Source organism: Motacilla alba, chromosome 4 (assembly GCF_015832195.1).
Source record: "Motacilla alba alba isolate MOTALB_02 chromosome 4, Motacilla_alba_V1.0_pri, whole genome shotgun sequence".
Classification (NCBI taxonomy): domain Eukaryota; kingdom Metazoa; phylum Chordata; class Aves; order Passeriformes; family Motacillidae; genus Motacilla; species Motacilla alba.
In genome coordinates, this window is record NC_052019.1 from 70617109 (window position 1) to 70639713 (window position 22605).

Here is a 22605-nt window from a genome sequence, read left to right on the forward strand (position 1 = left end):
TGTATTTACCTGAGGAAAGAATCAACCGTGTAAAATGCACATTAAAAAACGGATTGTCTCCTATCACTACCTTGATCCGACCAGCAGAAGGTAATTTACACAGGGAGGGTTATTTTGCCTTGAAAGGGTGCGGGTGCAGCCGCTCATTCCCAACAGGAGAAGGTCCAAATGCCTCAGGTCTTCTGCAACAGGTCCCCAAAAGGGACACTGTGGGATTCACACAGCTGCCACAAACCCAGCAACAGATACCACGCTGCCAAATGTAAGACTTGCTGAAAATTTTAATGACTCTTAAATTTGTACAGACGGGCATTTCACCGTGCCCTTGAACTGCCTCACATCAGCCGTTTATAGAATCCCTCCATTTCCCAAATACCCACAGAGATGGAGCATCACTTCAAAAGCCACCCGGCGTGGTGCACTGAGCTCTGCAGATGTTATCATCAACCACGGCTACAGAACATGCCCATCACAGAAAAAGCTGGAGTCAGCCTCCTTTCCCCTAAGTGCTTGTTCATCCCAAGGGCAGGACTGTCAGCCAATTCCTCAAGGCATGGTCAGGATGAGGTCACCCTGAGGAGGAGCAGTGACTGGTGCAGGGGAGGTGACAGTTTCAGCAGGTAAAAAACATGTTATTTACAGGTTGAGGAAGTTGCCTTCCTTCCCATAGGAATAGGCTATACACAGAAATACCCAGGAGAATTCACACAGCAGTCGCTTAGGCCAAACCCAAAATACACATTTGATGTGCACAGGTCTTTAAAGCTCATTACAAGTATTGCAAATAGAAATAGTGGCAGTAAAATGTTTTCAGCGGCATAGCTACAACTGAAATGAAGAGATGGAATGTTACCAAGAGGATTTAGCTGTTCTCTCGGGTTATTTGTACACGTTTAACCCCAGTGTGCAGGATTTTTGTTCCTTATCCACACTGTAATGACCCGGATATTCCAAATAGCTTCAGATGAGCTAAACCACATTTTTCACACAGCTTTCACCAACAAATTCAGTTCTGATGACTGACAGAGCACGTTCATTACTTACCACAATGCGTTCCTTTTACTCCAAAACAAAGTTAAACCCTCTCACCCTTCTCCCCCTGGAAAAAGGAGACAGCTACACAAAATAATGGCAGAGTAGAATGGCTTTACTTTGTAACTTTGGGGAAAGCTTGAGATCTGCAAGTACTTTGCAGGTTCTCTTTCGTTAAAAAGTAAGACTGACACGGAATGCCAGGGGGAGACCACAGAGCACAGGACAGCAGTGGTGCAGTCACTGAACACCTCCTTGGATTTCAGCCCGTAATTAGCAGGATTAACCATCCGCTTCCGAGGCACAGGAAAGGCAGAGCACTTCAACACACTGTTAACACGTGAATTTTTCTTCTTTCTTTTCAAAATGCAGGTGTAGAAATTCAGTCTTTAGGTTCTTGTTCTTCCCCCACCACCAGCAGCAGAGCCATCATCCCTCCCCCAGTTTGCTCACTGGATGTTGCTCTTCCATAACCGTTCTGGTCCGGTGGAATTAAAAATTTTCCACAACTGAAGAATTTTTAAGGACCGTGTAGCAACAGAGGATGGTCTGTTCAGGGGGGGCTGAGAAAACAAGACTTTGGTCCTCCCAGTTCTCCACTGGTTAAAATTCCCATTTAATTGACACATATAGAGGATGTATGTTTTATTTTTGCTTTTCTATCTAGCACACGCTTACTAAGTCTGGCATATCATTATTACCTTACCTAACCTGATGAGTTTTACTGTGTTCATTGAGGTTAACTGTGCTTGGCGTAAAGTAATCAAAAAAATGAAAATAAATGGAAAAAAGACAACAGAAGACTAGGAAGGCTGTAAGCTAGGCAGGGGAAGATCTGCAAATTATTTTGCACCCTCGAAACAGCTGAAGAGCAAGTCAAAAAGCACAGAAATAGAAATCTTTTAAAATTATTTCTCTATCTTCAAGTATTAAATAAATTATACAGGACTGTTTCTGAGATAAATATTAGGCCAATGATGAATTTTAAAACAAAACCAACAGAAACATCGTCCAGAAAAAAAAAAAGGCAAGTTAAAATATAGATAAGTCAAAGCTATGAAGCTCCAATTAGTGCAGGTAATTTTATATTAAGTCCAGATACCCAGAAATATACACAACCGTTTTCACAAAAGTGGAGAAGGTAGCTGATAAAATTGCACTTAGTTCTGAATCCATCCGGACGGCGAGCCGCTCCCGTCGCTCGCGCCAGAGAAAGGGCAGCGCGTTCCCAAAGAGCCCAGCGGCCCCGCGGGTTCCGCTTCCCTTTCCAGCATCTGGTGAGGGGCAGGGGCCCTGCAGGGATGGTCACTATCTGTCCTGGCGCTCGGAATCCGCCAGCCTGACCTCCGAGGCCGACAGTTCCAGCACGGGGTTGACGAAGCCGGCGTACTCGGAGTTGCCGTTGTCGTCCACGGCGGCGGCGGCGCTGACGAAGTCGTTCTCCCACTCCAGCCCGTTGGAGTCGTCGGATGCTGAGGCTGGGTGGCTCCCCGGCTTCCTGCCGTTGGATTTCAGCGCTGCCCGCAGGATGTCCTCCTCCGTCTTGGAGCGCTCCCTCACCGGGATCATCCTGTTCATGCCTGCCATTTAACACGCACATGGGAAACCCGTGAGTTTTCACCTAAATCTGATGTTTCGGCCAGGAGAAACGAAGGTAGAATTTGGACAGATATGCATTCAGTGGTCTAGGAAAGGTCTCCAGTTTGTTTAATTCCACACAAAATAAGGTCTGGACACTGCTCAAAGACATCTAAGATTTCACTGATTTTGTAATTACAGTAATTACAGTAATTTTGTAATTACAGTAATTACAGACGTTAATCACCTATTGGATTGGCTAAAAACCAAACCCTTGCTTATTTTTGGTGAGCTTTTCCACAGCCAAGGTCCAAACATGTTGATACTGCTGTATCATTGCTGGGATACTCCTTGGAATGCAAATCCAAGTTCCCAGTGAAAGTTACAGTGCAAGTAAGAAGGGTTTTGCCCAAAATACTGAAGTCAGACTCCTGACCAACTTCCACATTCTGAAAGGAAGAACAAGCTCTTCCTTCCGCTCCTGGCTCACGAGAGGGCAGCATTTCTTTACTGTTACTTTTGTTAGGAGTTTACAAGTCAGTTCCACAAAATGCAGGGAAATGAACTCATTTATCTACTGGAGTATCCTAATAAATTAATTCATTTAGTAGGGCTATCTCCACGTTTATCAAAAATAAGGAATTTTCTTGGTAAAAATAACTTACAGTTTACCCATTACAAACTTGTCAGAAATTCCATCAGAAACAAGTTTTAAATCACCTCCCCTTTTGAAAACGACCAATTTACAATGACACAGCTTGAACTGTCAACATGAGTTGACTTCTGAGTTCAGGATGAAGCTGAAACGCAGGATAAATACCTTCTTCATCCTCCCACTCTAAATCCAAGGAGGTGCTGTCATCGTTGCCACTCACTGATTTGGTTTTGGTCATCAAGTCACAACTGCTCTCCGTGTTGGGTGTCAGCACTGTGGCATCAGATGAAAGCCCTATTTAAAAAAAAACCAAAACAACCCCTAATGTACTTTTAATTCGTAAATGTACTTGAATTTCAGGTTAAACATACAAAAGTAAAATTTTAAATTAAGCTTTCATTGTGCTTTGTGGCCTTTTAAACCTCAGGCATGCTGGAAAAGGTACTTAAACAGGCCAAAGAGTAATCAGCAGCTTATTAATAGTCAATATCACTGAGATATTGCCTAATTAGAGCTAGAAAGGAGTTTAATAAGCTGTAAGCTGAGCTTGGATGAAGACATGTAAAAAAAAAAAACCCAAATCAACCCTCTCCTCCCCAAAAAACTAACCTACTCACACAGGCATCAGTCCTCCACCTTAGGGGTTGTCATGTACTGTCACAAAAACTTACAGCTAAAAGCTTATCAAATTGTTGTCCTCTAAACTGTTGGTGGAATTTTTTAGTACAGGCAGCCAAATTCACCTCTTGTACTCCATTAGGGGAAAAAATGAAGCACTGATATGATTCTAATGACTTTGCCAAGGGATGATTTTAAAAAAAAAAAACAAAACTATAAGCACACATCTGCATCTTTAACTAGTTTTGCAAGAAATGTTCACCACTATCTTTCATTCATCAGATAAAAAAATCAGCAGATGTTTTAATTACAGACACACGTATGCACATTTTACATTTGTGTGTGTAAACATACAACTAAAACTAATGTGTGTTCATCTAGAAAGCTCCTCAGGGTCCCTCAGCATTTCAAGGTGTGCTGAAGGAAAGGCAGACTTACTGCTGCTTCGGAAAGCTTCATACTGGAATTTTGTATTCCTTAGGAAAGGATCGAGGTCCTCCTCTGCCACACAGCTGCAAGAACACAATTTTTACAGCTTTAGAGACCCCCCAAGGGTGCCATCAAACATATGTTAATCCACATGCCCCCAGCTCTGTGTGGCAAAGCACGTAAACACTGAACTAAATGATTTATAAAATCATCCCCAAAATGCCTTTCTATTCCTATTCATCACATCTTCTCCCAGCCTGTGCTTCTGCTCAATTTTTGTTGGTATTTTCAGTTAAAAATCAATTAACTAACTCAAAATAACACTTCCCCTCTCTTCATCACTTTAGATAAAATCTCCTTTCATTTTCAATTCACTTTTTAAGTGATGAATTCAACCCTGCTCCTGCAGTCCTTTGTTTTTAAAATCTGGCCAGTTCCTACTCAGTTTTCTCAGCTCCTCTTCTAACTGTGCTTCCATAGCAAAATTCCTCCTGTCCCCCTTGTCTTACATGCACGAGTTATTTCTAAACTCAAACACCATTCCACTGTAAATTTCTCCACTTTTTTTTTAAGCTCGTTTTCCCCACCACCACCACCACCACTGAACATAGGAGGTGGGAATGAAGAGACTTAAAATAAATAAATATTTAATAGATAAATAAACATAGTTAAGAATGTGAAGGAAAGAATGGGCAGACTCTATAAACCAGCTAAATAGTGTTTAGAACAGGGTCCTGAACAATAAAAATACGTTTGTGTTAGCTGAAATTTTACATATAAACACCTTCCTAAAATAAAGCACTGGATTCTGTGTCTGTGTGTAAATATCTGTTAGCAGCTGGGAGTAGCACTGCATGCAGCAGTCTAGTGACTCCAGTGACAACCGGAATGAACCCAAAATACCCCCCAGCTTTCCAGATGAGGAACAGGGCTGCAGACAGCGAAGGCTGGGAGTTATCCGGAGCAAAATTTGGTCTCTTACCTCTGGAACTCTCCGTTGTTAACAGCATGTGCTCTCTGCTGTGTTATCCTGTGCTGCCTGCGTTGCTATCAAGAGAAGCGGATCGTTGAAAAAGCTGAACGCTCAAATCAGAGCTCTCGACACTTTACCCTATTTTATGCAACCCCCCAGAAAACCCATCAGTTTTTAGAAACCTCAGTCAGGACTGCACCTGTCTTGTCTGCTGTCTTCTTCAAGTGTTTTCAGGGCACAACTAACACCTGGGTGACGCTGGATTTCTTTCACTCCGTACCCAGGGAGAGCCACCCTGCCATTTAAAAGATAAACATTTCCTACAAATCCTTTCATCCCTGTGCACAGCAGTGCTGCCATCTCCCCTGGCTGTCTCCATCAGCACTAAGTGCTTCATCTATATTAATAACAGCTTTGCTGCCTTGCAGGGCCGAAAGTATTAATAACTCTGCTAAAGTCAACTCCATCTGAGAACTGCTCTTCGCTTTGGGTGTGGGGAGGTAACTGCACTGCATCTTGTGTTTCTCAATCCCAGGATGGTAACAGTGGGGTTGTTTTCTGGCACACTTTGCATCTTGGATATTGAAATGATAATAATTGCAGGTTGAAATGTGCGGATGGGGAGCGTAGAGGAAAAAAAAGTGGAAGCAGAAACACCACTTGGTGGTGGTTAGAGGTGAAAAGATTCAAGAGCGCAGAGAGGAGCAGACAGAAATTTGGCACAACGCAGCCGACAAATCTGTCAGAATCAATTACTGCCACACGCAACCACTTTCTTTCAGGATTTCTATACCCACATAATACCCAATTTGGATTATCTCCTCGTTTTGCCAGGTCACATCCCAATATCCAGCACTGCCAGTTCCAGGACACACACATATTAAAATTCCCCGCTGTTACACACCCTGACATTTAGCAGGGCAACATCAGCAAGCCAAATGAGCTCTGAGAGGCCACACTTCCAGGGAAAAAGCCATTTTCCCATTTGTGCCCGCAAACAGCAGGGAGAGGAGCGATGCATTCAAAAATAGCTTCCAGTTTATCCAGAAGGGCTAAGTGCTCAATGCATATCTGGACAAAAACGCTCCCTTAAAATCCTCATAATCCTTATGGCTTTTGAGGAGGCTGTTTGAGCAGGAGATAAGTGGCACTAATTTTACACCAAGAGGAAATGAAAATCTCTACAATCCATTCTGCCTTAGGTCCTGACTAAAAGAAGTGCATATAAGAAGTACTGAAAGACAAGAAATAACAGCATTTCTTGCACAGAACTTCTACAAAAACCAGTCAGCGCCATTAAAAAAAAAAATCTACTTTTGCTGGATTTCTACAGATCAAAAGTGGTAAAAAAAAAAAAAAGCAGGCAAAAAGGTCAGAAAGAATTAACCTTCCCACACCAAATGGCAAGGGGAGAGAAAGAAATGTAAAAGGAGAGCTATACTTGGTGACATTGAAATTAGATGAGAACTCTAGAGCAGGGTCAATACAAAACACAAAGATAAGGAGCAATACAGTGCACAAATATCTAAAGTACATTTTACAAGTCTAAATGATGTCTAAATTAAACGTGTGCTTAATTTCAGGTTTTTTTTTTTACCCAAAAGCCACCACAGATCATTTTTACATTTAAGATCAGTAACTTCTACATATTATATAAGAAGAGTGTGAAGCTAATTATAGATTAAAATTATAACTCATTCAAAACCTATACTCAGAGACAGAAGCTGTTTCAAAGAATTATGGTGATTTTTCAGCTGCTCCAACCAGCTGTACTTCCAAACCTTGTACTTCTTTCTCTACTTTGCAAGCCAAAGCCACCTCCTTGTCAGGTCTCCTGAGATGGAAAGGGTATCAGGGAAGTCTGCATACATGGGAACAGGACAGAGGCTCTCATAAATGCTGGGGTCTTTTTCCCCTCACCTCCAAGAGCTTTTTCTGCTTTGCTGCCCTGGCTGCTTGACGTTGTGCAGCATATAAAGCCTCCTCTTCTAGTCTTAACTTCTCCTCTTGTAAGGCTAACTGTGTATGAACAAAACAATAATGGTTAAACAAAAGCAGAACCTATCTATCTTCCTATTATTAAAGCCGTAAGTGCAAGAAAACAAAAGAAAAGCAGCTAGAAAATCAAAATAAAACGAAATCGACTACAGCTAAAGCATTAACTGGGTTCAACACCTTCCCTCCCCGCAAGCAAACAGCCCAAGGAATTTAGGTAACTACTGAGTAAACATTTATTATTAGTGAACAGCTGCAACGCTTTTTCTATTTTATTATGGACTGCACAGCGAAAGAGTTAAAGATTTTCAGTTCCACAGTTCACTGGCACTTCAGAGCAAAGTTCATTCAAGTTCTACATTGTATTCCACATCATACTCCATTAACTGCTGCAGCACTAAACCAGAGTAACGAATCATGTGGGTTTTTTTCCCTTAAGAAAGTTGTGGAGAAAATTGAGCACAGGAAAAGTTGAATCAAGAATATTCCCCGTTTGGTCTTGCGCTGAGAAAAGGGTCCAATTTAAGAGATCCTGGTCAGAAACCCAGCCTATTCATTCCATTTTTTCAGCTGAGAGGCTACTGAAAAGAAGGAACCTGTACACCTTGTAGGCTAAAAAATACCAACTGCTGAACAAAACCCAGTTGTTCCGTGTCAGTGGAATCTCCTGGTGGCCATGGCTCATCCTAACATTTTTGGAAGAAAAACCATTTGTACTCTCACTGTGACCACTTACCTCTGACTGAAGCTTCAGATCAACAACCCTCTGCTTCTCAGCAATGGAGTCGTAGTGTCTCTCTTTCAGGTCTGCAATTTCTTCCTCAGTCAGAGGCCTGGGCAAACACAAAAAAGCTCCATCTATTATTGATGCGTGGCAGCCCTCACTTGCACTCTCACATATCTGTGTGGTCTTTCCTGACCAGTCCTTTAATGCACATCCAACTGGCTGTGCTTGTGGCCTGCTCCTCCTGAAAGCTCCAGCTTGTTCAGGACAGGGCTGTGTCTCCTCGCTCTCACAATATATATTATTTATATCCTTACAGAAAGCATATTTTCAGAACCATCTCTGCTAACAGAACCATTGCTGTCACTGCAGTCCAAATCTCACTTCTTTTTTTTTTCCTTACTCGTTTTTGTCCCTTGTTTATCCCTTACTCTGTTTTGTTTCATGTTCCCAGTGGGACAGCAGAGGGAAGGAGAGGTCCTCAGGCTCAAAGTCTTACCTGTGACTGCTTCCTGGGCTTTCCCCCTGTTAAAATAAATTTTAAAAGTCTGATTTTTGTAAAGACAGAGCACTTCAAGAACTTCCCTTAGCAAAGCAACCCAGGTCCATTTCTGCTCTCAGACTGAGGGCACTTGCTGAGTCTTATGCAAGAGTTATACCAGGGGCAAATTCTCCTTTGAGTCTCCCCAAACACACTGTTCCCCCACACCTCTTCTTTTCTTTTCTTTATACCCAAAGTCCACAGCGCCCCCTTCCTTAACGGGTTATTTCCTATACTCCCCAAAACCAAAATCTTAGATCTTTATCCAAAGTCTTAAATTCATACTCCTAGTGCAAGGAGAACAGGAAGTAAAACAAAAACCCTGGGATTTAAGTCTACAACTCAGCTTAAAGTAGGAGGAAGATGCAGGTGTTGGAACCATTTCCAAGGATTGTACGAGCAGGTTTCACAATGATGCCCCAGGTACTCACCTCATCACTTTCCACCAGGTTCTCAAACTGCAGAGAAACAGAAATAAATCATTTTTACAACTCCATCTAACGAGTCACTAAAGACTCATTCAGCAAATGTGATTGCCTATTTTATGTGTCTTGTAAAAACACGACTCCAGTTCTAACAGTGCGACTGTAACCCTACTTTCAGAGGAATTTTTATTTTTAGAGGTGGACCCTCTTAGCAATGTTTCTCCTCCTAACAGGAGAAGAGTCCTAATTAAAAAAAGAAGCATTCTAAGCTGCACCAACTCACTCTCTCACAACAGCAAGTTCCGCAGCACAACAGATTTCCCCCTCTGCACGCAACTTTCTCGACATTATTTCTCAATAATTAATGTTATCCTCAGTAACGGGGGCAATCTGGCTGGCCTAGGACTTGCAGAGCACAGGAGCACTCAAGGAAAGTAAACCAGGTTATTCCTCACACTACCCTTGGCAAAAAGGACTCTCTGTAGGCTACAAATGCAACAAACTATAACGCAACCCAAGCATCAATTTGGGCTGGAATATCCCGGAACATTTCAGTGTTCATAAACTGCAAAAAGTGTTAAAGGCATTGCTAGGACTCAGCTTTTCCCACTTTTTCTTAAATAGCTAAAAATGTAAGCGCTCACCTCTATAGTGAAGTGTTCTCCTGTTGAACACGTTCTGAAATACTTGGATCTGGAAAAATAAGTTTACAGTTAGACTGCAGAAGACACTTCCATACACGGGAAAAGGTAAATGAGCCTGAGAATTGAAAATTGATTTTAAAATACGTTAAATAGAAAATAACAACAAAATCTTCATGTATTTAGCACATTGACTTGTTAACTACAGCGGGGAGAGGCAAAAGCCATGTAAATGCCTTCTGTAGAACTGGGGAAAAACCGACAACCCTTGTTGTGAGATGAAATCACTTGTCAGGATGCTGCACTTGACATTTACAGACTATTAGCACGTTCTGCAACCCCTTTAATACATTTTTCCTGGAAAAAAAACATTGTTCCAGGCAATTTCTGAAAATGCTGCTGCTCACCATGGCACTTAACTCTTCCCTGGCATCTTGTACCTCATCAGTGTTAAACAATACATTTTATTTTGACAGCTTGGCACATCCAGAAGGCTGAGCCTCAGGGAAAAACATCCAATAAGAGGTCAAGGCAACATTTTTAAATTAAAAAAAAATAAATTCAATTCATGCTCTAATTTTATACAGGGAATTTGTTTCTTGCCCTGATTCTTTATTCAGAATTCTTCCTATTTTATTTTAATTCTTTTACAGAGGACAGTTAGCCCTGTCCTCTGCAAACCCCCAGACAGTGTGAAGTTACCTGAATACATTTTTACCCAGCCAAGGAGGTTTGGCCACTGTCCAGGAGAACGTTCTAACCTAAACACTCTTCAGTGCAACATCCACTTCATCGAACTGTTTCCAAAACCAGGGTTTCCAGTTGCAAGTGCTGACTGGTACAAGGAATAAAGCCAGGCCCTCAGGGATTTCTCTACTTGCATGAAAAGATCCTTCAGCACTTGCAACCAACACCAACACTGCGACAATAATAAAAGCAACACACCAGCCAAAGCCCGAACTATTTTAACCGTGTCGGATTTCATCTCCATCTCATTTTTCTTTGGAAGCCACTTTAGGGAGCGTCTCCCCTGGCAACTTGTTGCACTACCCACTGGTTCCTTGTGGCACAACCCTTCCTGCCACTAAAAAACCTCTTCCAGAGGATTCACTGCTGGGAAATCAGAGAGGAAAGGCCATGTTCAAGGCAACTATGGAAGCTTGAGGTCATTAGGGACACAAACACAAAACCCATCAGCTTCACCCCTACACAAAACTTCAAGTAAAGTATCAGCAACCTATGAAAATGTTTACACCTTTTAGAATTCCCCTTTGAGCTCTGCTTTTCCATTGTTTTCTAAGACTTTTGGTTGGATAGCTCCTATAGAGAGAGTCAAATTAATCTTCCAAGATCTGAAGCTATTAAAGAGACAAACTTTTCATACACACACACACACACACACACACATATATATATACATCCTCTATCCATATATATATATATATATCAGCACAATCCCAAGCAAAAGCAACTTACAATCTTCCAGAATATAAAACCACTTAATAAAAACTCTATACTTAGTTGTTTAATTAGGAGTTTATCTCTTACAGGCAAATCTTGGAGCATCTAAAAATAATGAAGCTGGGCTAGGGGGAGGATCTGAGCGATTAAAGTAATCACTAAGTTGATAAGCTACATTTTTACATTATGGTGTTCCAGAAACAGCCAAATGTGGACAAGGTGGTATCAATCTAACTTGCAAACTTTACAATACGCCACATTTTACAGTTTTGGTTTTCACAGAATTCCTTGCTCAGTGGAAGGAGAGCAACCTCAACACTCTGTCAACCACCCCCACCACACCCGGCAAGCAAATCTGATCTGAAACACAGAAGCCAGCAAGTTCTCTGTACGTTTTATACGCCTCAGGTTGTGCAACACCTGAACAGTCAGACAATACAGCAGCAGGCAGGGAGATTTGTCCCACTGCTCAGGACAGCCTGGTATTGGACTAACAGATGCAGGGATTGGCAGTCCATTTTTTTGTCACTAAAACTGTCACTAGATTTGCCTGCTGAAAAAATGGGGTGTTGGCCTGTGGAAGGAGACTCAGCAAAACACACAGGAAGGAGAAGCTTTCAAGTTGTGCGGGAGGAAGCTTTCAAGTACTGCCTGGTGTTCTCAAAGCACAACAAAGTGCTACTTCGGTGCCAGCTGTCAAGGCACCGGAGGTGTCCTCATCCCCTCTGGCGGAGCACTAAAAATACAAGCAGGTATCCTCTACGTGCACTGCCCTGGTTTTTCACCCCTGCCTCTGAGAAGCAGCTTGTCTGGAAGCTGAGACTCGCCTGCCAGAGCTGATGTGAAGCAAGAGGCCACGAGCTTGCATCACGTGAAATGCCCAGCACATCTGCCGAAAGCGATTTCTACCTAACACATGAAAAATAAGCGGTGTGCAGGTATCCAGTACCGGTCAGGGTACGGAAAAACATCAAGCATTTCCTGGTTGCACAGTGCTTTTCCGCGAACGGCTTGTGGCAGAACCAAACAGGTTGCCGCACGTTTCCAAGAGATAAGAATCCGTCGGAACCATTCTGCAACAGACACGAGTTCATGGGAACCGCTCTGCTCCTGATTTATCCCAAACGCGGCTCAGCCTCTGACTCACGGCGAGGACGAGATCACATTGCACAAAACCGGGTGTTTTTCCATCTCTCGCACAAGCACGGCCGCCTGCACGGCTTTTGGCAGCTGACCTGAAAAACCTCTCCAGGCACCTCCTAGAGCCGGAAAAACACCGGGGCTGAGGAGCCGCTGACCCTGGAAGCGCATGAGCCCCGATCGCACAAACCCGAACCGCGCCGAGCCCGCCGGGCTCCCGCCGCCTCCGTCCCCCCGGGATACCGGGGCTCCCCGAAGCAACCCAGACCCCGCATCCCTGCCCACCCTGCCACCCTCCGGTGCCCCACGGGGAAGGCGGAGCCGGCGGGCCCGGCACCTCCCCGCCCCGGGGAGGGGAAAGGGGCAGCGGCGCTGGATGCTGCTCACCCTCCGCCGCGCTGGATGCGGCCGGGATCCCTCCGGAGGAGCAGCCCGCAGCACCACTGCGCCCAGCAGTTCCCCATGGCATCCTGCTGGCAGCAGCTCCCGCTGCCTTCCCGGCGGGCTCAGGCCGCCCCGGCCGAGCGGAGGGGCGGCCGCGGACCCCCGGGAACAAAGGGCCGGCACAGCCTCGTGGCTGCGCAGGGGCGGGCGGCGCTCGCCGCCACCGCCGGCACCGCCCCCGGCACCGGCATCATCGGCGACAGCGGCCCGCCCCTCGCCGGCACCGTCCCTGCCCGGCAGGATCCCGCCCCGAGAGCGGCTTCCCCCGTGGCCCGGCCCGGTGGGGTCGTCTCACGGTGCCCTGTGTTGTGACAGGGGGAGAGTGTGGCAGGGTGGAAAAGCATCGGCAGTAATCGCGTTTTGGAGGAGAGGAATCCCGTTCAAGGATCCCCTGTTATTATGAGGGGGTCCAAAGGGGTGTCCCCCCAAATGTCGAGGCCGGACTGGGTCAGTGCCGTCGAGGCAGCAACACCTGGAGCACACCTGGAGCACAGGCACGGTGTGGTTTAGTGAGGTTCCTCGCTCATTTTTGTTCCTCCGGCTCCTTAAACCGCAGCACCACGCTGACACGTGGGAACACGGAACCACGGAATCACAGGATGGTTTGGGTTTGAACGGACCTTCCATTGTCCCAGATTGCTCCAAGCCCCGTCCAACCTGGTCTTGGACACTTCCAGGGATATGGCAGCCACAGCTTCTCTGTGCCAGGGGATCTCCACCCTCACAGGGAGGAGTTTTTCCCTAATCTCCAATTTAATATGCAATTAAGCACAGGACAGATGCCAGGACCCAGAGGAGCTGCGTGCTAGGACAGTGATGGGCAGCAGAAGGTAGGAGGAATACAATAAATCACTGCCAAGCACGCTGCCATGTTCTTCTTTCCCTGGAAACATGAGGTCGGCCTGGAAAGGTGCATTGCTGTGGCTGCACATAGGGAGAGAGAATGAGGGCGAGGGAGACATGAAAGCAACCAGGAATTCATTGCAGAAGGAGATGCCTATCAGTGTGGCTTGGGAGGAATGCAATGCAGGTTCCAGAAAATATTGCTGGGATATGTGATTCCTCGTTACGCTGTTTTCCAGGAAATGGACATTTTGGCAAGGTAAATACTGCTCCTTTCCCAAAGAGCAGTGTTGCAGTACAGGCGTTCATAAATTCCTTCAGAGAAATTGAACACCTTTTTTTCCACAGTGTCCTCAGCTGTGACATAGAGGCCACCAAAGCGAGGTGGGAATATTGGGAATATCCGCACGGAATGCCTTTGTTTCTGCAGCTTGTTCCTGGAGCTGTTTTCCTGCACGTCAGTGAAGCCAGTGTTAGCGGAAGGCCGGATCACGGCTTGCTACACCCACCAGTGGATGGAAGGAGCAAGGGGATGCTGGGTTAAGAATGTATTGGCCGAAAATACGAGTAAACCCACAGGGATGCTTCAGCTTGCCTTCCTCTCAAAGGGAGCAGGCTCACGCACTGTGGTGGGAATAGAGTATAAGAAATGTGTAAAAAGCAGCTTTACCCCCAAAGAAATGCAGCCAGGCCAATTATCCAAGGTCAGAAACAGGCTTGACTCACAGCTGTAACCAATAAGGAAGAACAGCCCTATAAGACAGGGAGAACTGGGACCTGGAGCCAGTTGCTGTCTGGGCTTTGAAGAAGGAGCAGCGTTGAGAAGAACTACCCATGAGAAATCACTGAGCAGGTATGGGACTCTTGCAATGAGATAACAACGCTTTTACATTGAGAACACAGCAATGCACGGTGTTACATTGCAGATAACACGTGCGGACAAGTTGGTAAGACGAACTGCACAGGCATCTAAAACCAAATTATTCCGTCTTTCTCACGGCTGAGCCTTGGCAACACTCGCAGCCTTCCATCTGCACACGGAGCGCTCATTGCGTGGATTCAGGCCGCGTTTTTAACACCCAGCCCGCCGCACACGAGACAAGATCGCTTATCCCGCTTTACGTGCCCCAGCGGCTTTAAGAAACCAGCCTTTATAACATTTTATCCTTAAAACATTCCACGAGGCCTTCTCGTGAGGCGAGGGCCTTTCGCGACAGGCGGGGCGCGGCCGCGCTTTGCGGCGGGCCGTTGCCGCGGTAACGCGGTTGGGCCGGGCGCGGGCGGCGGCCGCGGTGCCTCCATCCCGGTGCTGTTCCCGCATCCCGGCCCGCTCCCTGCCGCAGGGCCCGGGCCCTCCCGCCGCCGCCATGGACAAGTACCAGGTGCTGGGGCTGGTGGGGGAAGGCAGCTACGGCATGGTGACCAAGTGCAGGAACAGGGAGAGCGGGCAGATCGTGGCCGTCAAGAAGTTCCTGGAGAGCGACGACGACGCGGCGGTGAGGAAGATCGCCCTGAGGGAAATCAAACTGCTCAAGGTGAGCATGGCCGCACCACCACCCCCCCCCCCCCCCCTTTTTTTTTTTTTTTAAACTGTAAAGGGTTTGTGTGTTTAAACTCCTCCTCCAGCTCGGGCTGTGTCGCAGCGCGGCGTTCACCAAGTGTCACCAGGCCGCTTGGGCCCCGCTGGAATTCCCACGTGCTGGATTAATGGAGCCTCCCGTTGCCGTGACCCGGCACAGCTGCTTCTCCCCTGGCCTGAGCGCCGGGCTGTGTGTGCACCTGGCGGGTCCTGGCTTAGGGAGGGCTGGGCATGTTGTGACCTTCCCAGGGAATGGTGCGGTCTCTGTTGCCTCCTGCTGGTGGCTGTCCCCTGTCCCAAATGCCTGGCCTTTCCTGCTGGAGAAAGAAGAAACGCTGGCCTTTCAAAGCCTGGGCGTGTGACGCCAAACGGGCTGGGGGCTGCCGGTTTCACCTGAGACGGGAAAACGCTTCTAGGAAAGTTTTCCTTTATTTTTTTCTATCCGCGGCACCGTCCTGGCAGGAAGGACTCCTGTGGGATTCCCTGAACCATGTGTGGGAGCCAGCTGGCACTGTGTCCTTTTTTGTCAGAGTGTGGGATTTGCCTGGTGTCAATATTGTGGTGAAGGACAAGGCGGAATGGATTCAAACTGAACGAGAGCAGCTTTTGATTGGATATCAGGAAAAAATGATTCTTTGTCAGGGTCGTGAGGCACTGACATGTTGTCCAGAGAAGCTTCCCTTGTCCCGCAGGAATGTTTGTCCTGTGTGCAGTGCTTGTCCCTGTGCATGGGGCACATGTGGGAGTTTGGGACATTGGGACCCAGCTGATGTGTTTGGTGAAAAAAAACAAACCAACAACTTTATTTCCAGGCTACTCCTGTGATGTGGGGGGTTCCAGAGGTGGGAATACTGGCAAACCTGGGTCCTGTCTGCTTGTCTGCCCCAAGTGTCTCTTCCTAAATCTGCCAGCTTACAGTTCCTGTGCACCAAAGGGGAAAAAAAACCAAACAAACAAACAAAAAAAAGTGGTGTTTGCCTTTCCTGCCTTTACCGAATTAGAGTGAATAGAAATGTGTGCAGCTCCAAGCATTATCCCTTCAAACCCTTCTGAAGTGGATCTGTGTGGGCCTGGATTGTCCCTGCTCTGAGTTACTGAGCAGCACCCAGGTGTGCTGGGAGTTAACTGGTTTCCCTGGGTGAATGGAATCTTTGCAAGGGGAGCATTTGCACATGCAGCTCAGGAAGGGTGGCCTCTCACAGGGGAAATCAATACCTGGAGCTTTAGTCTCTTTGGAGTTCCTTCCCTTGTTCCCTGCCAATCTTTGGGTTTAATTTTTTTCTTCTTTCTCTCAAGTTTGGGTGGAAATTTAATTGTGTCTGGAAACAGCAAAAACCTCTTCAGGTCTCCTGTGTGGGGGACTAATCATTCTTGGGAAAAGAGCTTTTCCTCTTACTGGTTACCCTTTCGTGTTGGTGGGTGATAAATGTGTAACAAATGGGAGGTGGGTTCTTGTCTGCTGGGGACACAAAATAAACAAAAATATACATGACAAAATAACTAGAAAACGCAGCTGGTTTTTCTTCCCCTTTTTATTCAAGTTGCATTTTTGGGTACTGTCCCAGCTGGGCTGCAGTTAAAAAATTAACTGCAAAAAAAAATTTAAAACAAGTTTTCCTTTATAGCTTTTAGTAAGTGTTTCCCCTCACTAAACATTCCCTGTTTTTCGACAGCAACTGAGGCACGAGAATCTGGTGAACCTGCTGGATGTGTGCAAGAGGAAGAAGCGGTGGTACCTGGTGTTTGAGTTTGTGGATCACACGGTGCTCGATGACCTCAACGACTCTCCCAACGGGCTGGACTGCGAGAGGGTTCGGAAATACTTGTTTCAGATTATGAGAGCAATTGCCTTTTGTCACAGCCATAACGTAAGTATGTGCAAGAGATCAGCTCTGCAGCTGCAATCAGTAGATACGTATTAGAATAGAAGTGTGTATTTTTTAATTTCTGTATATTTGGACTTAGGGAAATAGAGCTTTGTCTGAAAAGGAAAAGAGATCCATAAAATAAATGTGTCTGGAATTAGCGGTTCTGTGTTTGCCTGTAATTTTCAGCTTGAATATGTGAAAGCTGCGCTTTTTGCTGGGCCAGTCAGTTTGCCGTGTGGAATCAGGGAGTTTGCCTGACTTCCCTTTCCCTGTGCAGATAATCCATCGGGATATTAAGCCAGAGAACATACTGGTTTCCCAGTCAGGAGTTGTGAAACTCTGCGACTTCGGGTTTGCCCGGCCCTTGGCCGCTTCTGGGGAAGTTTACACGGACTACGTGGCGACGCGCTGGTACAGAGCCCCGGAGCTGCTGGTGGGGGACAGCAAATACGGCAGGTGAGCCTGGCCTGCCAGCCTGCCGGGGGCTGTGGGGAGCCTGGAAGGCGTGCTCCACCACTGCCTCAGCCTTTGGATCCACGGAGCTGTGCTGAGCTGGGCTGCTGGTGGTTTTTCTCCCCAGGCCTGTGGACGTGTGGGCTGTTGGCTCCCTGATAACAGAAATGCTTACAGGAGAGGCCCTTTTCCCTGGAGACTCAGACATTGACCAGCTCTACCATATCACCAAGTGCCTGGGTAAGAAGAGCCCCTCGGGCTTGCTCAGGAATGGAGGGCTCAGATGTGTTTTGATGGGTGGGAAGATAACAAGCCAGACTGTAGCCCTTACTGCTGTGCTGACCCAGCATTTCAGCCTCTCACGTGTTTCCCTGTCCTGTGTTTTTCCACGTGGTTGCTTTGTTTGTCTGATTCCAGGTAACTTGATTCCAAGACAACAGGAGTTATTCTATAAAAACCCCCTCTTTGCTGGCATGAAGTTGCCCGAGGTGAAGGAGCTGGAATCTCTGGAGAAGCGCTATCCCAAGCTCCCTCGTGACATGCTGGATTTAGCCAGGGTAATTAACTGAGTGTTTCCTGTGAGTGTTCCTCTGTTTCCCTGTCCTTCACCTCACGCGGCTGAGCACAGGGATGTGCAAGTGCCCTTCTCTCAGCTCCCCATCCAGCGAGCAGCTCGGGTTGGCAGCTTGGTGAGGGCTGTAGCATCCCAGAGCTCCAGCCCACGGTGATGGGGGCACTCAGCCCTGCAGGGCCCAAGGGGTCGCTGCAGGGATCTTTCCCTCAGGCATGCCAAAGCCTTTGTTTGATTCCTGCTGTGTTTTCCTCCTCCTGTTGGTTTGACAGGAGTGCTTGCAGATCGACCCAGACAAGAGACCGTCCTGCGCCGAACTCCTGAAGGGCGATTTCTTCAACAAGGACGGCTTTGCTGAAAGGTGAGAGCTCCTTTCCTGCTCGTGCGGGCTCAGGTTAGAAAGAAGTGAAGCAGTTGTGCTTGGAGACTGCAACGCTACTGGGTTTGCAGAGCTGACAGCTGCTGATTGCCTCTGTTTTGGCTTGACCTTCCTGAAAATTGAGTGGGAAGGGAACACATTGCAGTGGCACATTACCTTGTTGTGGCATTAATTCACATTGGGTAGTACAGTCTTACACTGCGTTCACCCGCTGCATCTGCACCAAACTGGTGCAGATTTATTTTTTATTGCTGTGTTTTATTGCTTTATTGCTGTATTGTGAAAAGTGTGTGCTGAAGATTTTATTTGATGTATACATTACATTTGGCTTCTCATGAGTTTAAAGGCACAGTTTGTTTGACTGCTTAAAAGGCTACAGAAGGCTTAACAAATGGTGATGATATTAAGATAAACAGAAGCCCTTTTATTATTTGTCTTTTTCCTTTCTCCTTATATGAAATGTAGATTTACTCAGGAGCTTAAACAAATAATCCAGAAAGATGCCAGAGACCATCAGTTCAAAAAAAAATCTAAAATCAGTAAAAGGGACAAAGATGATGCTTCAGAAGAAAGAAAAACCATCAGCGTCCAGGTTGGTCCATCTGTGTTTTCCAAATGTGTATTGTTTTGGGTTTTTTCTCATGTTTTAAAATGATTGTTTTTAAAATAGGTGCAGCAGCCTAAATTCCTAGGAAATACCTCGGGAGTGTGCAGGGGGCTCTTGGGCCAGTCCCTTGCAGGTGAACCACACAATGGTGCAGTTCCTGGCAATACAGAGCTGGAGGGGAATCACTTGGGAAGCATAAGTCGTGCTTTATGCTGCTGTTAGCCTGTTTTAAAGCCCTGTCTTCAAAATTAAAGATTTTCCTTTCAACTGGATACCAAGGACGCTTCAGAGTGACTTTGAGGTGACATTGAGATGAGTTTTTATTTAATTTCCTCGGAAGAGACACAGGATACAGCTGGTTTTCCTCCATAATTTCTGATTCCAGTCTCAAGTGACTTATTTACAGAGAGTGCTGGAACCCTGACAAGTTTTCTCCTGTTTGATGGAAAGCAGAGATTTTCTAACAAAACCAATTCCATCTCCATTAGATTCTTGCAGAATCACGCACGTGTAGGCTTCTGACGTGTTTATTTCCCCTGCATGCACTGCTGTAAACTGCTCTTTTAACGTGACTATAAGGGAAGATGATGTTTATCTTCCCAAACAGGATTTCAGCATAGGCCCAAGGAGCAAAGATGGAAAGCTGATAAAGACCAAGCCCTCTAAAGCTGATGCAGAGAAAGCAGATCGATCCTCCAAGCTGAGCTTCCTCTACGACAACGCAATGCACCCATTTAAGTTCAGCCCTCAGACCAACCTGAAAGATTCCAGCAGCATCCTGGACTACGCCAAGAACCCGGGCACATTCATCCCTCCCATCAACCAGAACTTCTCTCCTACATTTGGGATGGGCTCTGGGCCTGGGAGCCTTAATTACAGGTAAGGGAGCAGAGCTAGGGGACCTTGTATCCATGATTCCTGGGGTGTCCTAGGAGGGGCGGGGTGACAGCGTGGGAACACGAGACGTGGGGTTTGGGACACCTTGCATTTGTTGCTTTATATTGGCTGTGTCAGCCCAGCTCATACCAAGTGTGGGGCATTTCTGATTACAGACTTGATGAAAAGAGTAAAAAATACCTGAACCCCTTGCTAAAGGCACGGAAGCCTTCTCCAGTGGGGCGTTGCAGTGTCAGCCTGACACCGGTGAGTCATGTCTGTCTGTCTGTCCCCCTTGGCCAAGCAAAAATGAATTCAATTCTGTGTTGTATTCTCAAGAACTCCATCTGGTCCATCTTTGACCATAACTTCCCCACTAGAAATACTGGGTTTGTTACCCCTTTTTCCCCGCAGATTTTTCCTTCATTATCCCTTGCTAACAGTTCTTAAATAAAATATATTTTATGTCAGAAAGCGATTTTAAATGAGGGGAGCAGTCCAGCCACAGGATATCTGTGAGATTTGGAATATAGCCATGGCCTCCTGCCTGGCCAGGAACGATAGACCATGTGTACTGTGCTACTGAAGCAGAACTGAGGGTTTGGATTTAATGTGGCCAGAGCTTTACTTAGTCATGTCACAAATGCATTACAAATTGATAAGGAAAACAAGTGAAATGGAAAGTTTTCCTCTTCTCTCACTACCTAGGCATGATTATTACCGTGCCAGCCAGGAACATTTGCCTTTTTCCAGATAACTAATCCCAGCCGCTCTCCGAGTGCTGTATTTTATCTCCCTGAAAGCAGCCTCACTTAGATGATTGTTTTTATTTTGTTGTTGCTTTTCCATTGCTTGTGTATAAAAAGCACTTGAGCAGGTTGAATTCCTTCACGCACATCAGAGTCTTTTGTCTCACTCTTGGACAAATTCCAACTACACATCAGAGCATTGCTGTGTTACTTTCAAGCTTTTTTAAAGCTTGAAAATAGCTTTATTTTTGTCTATATTTTCATGAGCTGTTCCATATGCCCCTGATTACAGGTTACTAATGAAAAACCCATCCTTCAGGCAAGTAAGAAAAAATTGGAATTCCTCAAGACAAATGTGCGTTTGCCAGAACTCAATCACCTCCCCGAGCTGAGGGGAGCAGAAGGTAGGAGCTTTGAGGTCCTCTAAATACAACCTGGGTACCAAACAATTGTCAGGAAGCAGTGTGTCAGCCCTCACTCCCTAAACATGGTTTGTGTTGTGTTTTGCAGCTCAGCATCCCAGATTTCTGAAAAAGGAAAATAGAACGTTTGCAGAGTCCCGAGTCCCCTCCCTCGCTGCTATCGACCTTCATAACTCAAGTCTGCCTTCACAGCAGGTAGCAAGGCAATAAAGTGGTTTGTGCTGCTCTGTGTTTGGTTTGGCTTGGCTTGGTTTCTGGTGACTTTCTCAACAGCATGGCCCACAGAATTCCAGTCTGACTCCTAAAGGAGCAGAATTTGCCTTGGGATCATAAGCCTTACACTGGGGGAGCATTTTTGGAGCCTGATTTGACCAAAGATCAGATTTGCTTTGAATTGGGTGTTGGCATTGCACGTGTCTTTAGAAGGCTGTTTCTGATTGTCTTCTCTGTTGACGCTACACTTGGAAATTGATCCTGTCTCTTTCTTTCCCAATTTGCAGCTGTCAGGGACCTTGATGCCGGATGCATCAGAAGCCAACTTCCCCAGGGTCGAGCACTAGCCCTGGGGAGATGGTCACACCTGCCTGTGAAAGGTGGGCTTTCATTTCTGCTGTGTAGCCTGCTGGTGCCTTCCAAATGGATGGTTTCATGAGCACTCACCTAGGGATGGGAAGTGCAAGAGGAAAATTCTTTTATACTTCACATGCTTGGTCAGGACAAGCAGCTATGACAGACTTCTTACAGTACACACCTCACTGTGCCCAGTAAATCATTTTCCTGAGCTGAGGTGCTGGGCATTGGGGTTGGAAAAGAAGCAGCTCATGAAACTTGGGGGGTTGAGCAAGCTGGTGGAACTACACAAAAAGGGGAAGCTGGCTGCCTGCATGTGGGGAGGGGAAAAAATAACTCGAGTTTTCTGATCTGTGAAGCACAGAGGTGTAAGTGCACAGTTTCAGCAAGGTAAGGATGTGTAACAAAGCAAAATAAAGGAAGCCTTTCACCAGGGAGCACGTCTGTGTTTTGTTAGTCTGTCCAGAGTCATTCTCCTTTTCTCCTCTTGATGCAGGTGACTGAACAGTGGGAGCAATCCATCTGAGTTTCCAGGGGCTAAAGCTGCCAGGTGTCTGCAGGGGAGAGGAGGATCCCTTAATCCTGTTGGTGCAGCAGACTGCCACGGAAGTGGCTCGGGTCCAGGCCAAGGATGGAGCTTGCACTGCCATTGCTGCTGGATTTCTTGCATGCAAAAAGCCCCTGGAATGTTGACTTCTGGCTTAGGGCCAGGTCTTGTCTGAGAAGAGTAGTGGTCATTGGTGTGTGACAAGGGCAGGAGCTGCTTTGGAGGACTCTGAAGGAAGCTGGGCTTTCTTTTGTCCAGCTGCTGCCCGCCTGAGGGGTTTGTTTTTCAGTGAATCGTGACGAAAGCAGCTGTCAAAATTCTCATATTTCAGTGGGCTGCCTGATCTGGATTGAAAAGCACCTTTGCCTTGACAGTGAAGAAAAGGTCTGTGCAAGACATAGAATATCTAAATGTGCAATTCTGCAGCTGTTCCTTTGAAACCCTCGCTAATGCACTTGTCACTTTGCTTTAGGTTCCTTTTCCCT

The 22605-nt window shown here is 46.3% G+C and overlaps 2 protein-coding genes across 3 annotated transcripts; one reads left to right on the forward strand and one right to left on the reverse strand.

The window, feature by feature from the left end:
* Positions 1-263: 263 nt before the first annotated feature.
* On the reverse strand, positions 264-12837 carry AP1AR (adaptor related protein complex 1 associated regulatory protein). Of its 2 annotated transcripts, XM_038135004.1 has the most exons (10): positions 12600-12837; positions 9615-9663; positions 8977-9003; positions 8504-8529; positions 8017-8113; positions 7206-7304; positions 5295-5359; positions 4322-4395; positions 3431-3559; positions 264-2612 (listed from the first exon to the last, which is right to left on the reverse strand). In XM_038135004.1, exons 1-10 carry the CDS (start codon positions 12674-12676, stop codon positions 2341-2343), a joined length of 915 nt encoding a protein of 304 aa, XP_037990932.1. In that variant the 5' UTR covers positions 12677-12837; the 3' UTR covers positions 264-2340. The 2 variants fall into 2 exon arrangements, with proteins under 2 accessions (XP_037990932.1, XP_037990933.1); XM_038135005.1 differs by lacking the exon at positions 7206-7304.
* Positions 12838-14724: 1887 nt separating this feature from the next.
* CDKL2 (cyclin dependent kinase like 2) lies at positions 14725-22538 on the forward strand. Its single transcript, XM_038135561.1, has 13 exons — positions 14725-15034; positions 16752-16946; positions 17224-17402; positions 17527-17639; positions 17817-17956; positions 18243-18331; positions 18815-18941; positions 19564-19835; positions 20009-20099; positions 20874-20985; positions 21092-21198; positions 21504-21596; positions 22070-22538. Exons 1-12 carry the CDS (start codon positions 14867-14869, stop codon positions 21561-21563), a joined length of 1653 nt encoding a protein of 550 aa, XP_037991489.1. The 5' UTR covers positions 14725-14866; the 3' UTR covers positions 21564-21596; positions 22070-22538.
* Positions 22539-22605: the final 67 nt, after the last annotated feature.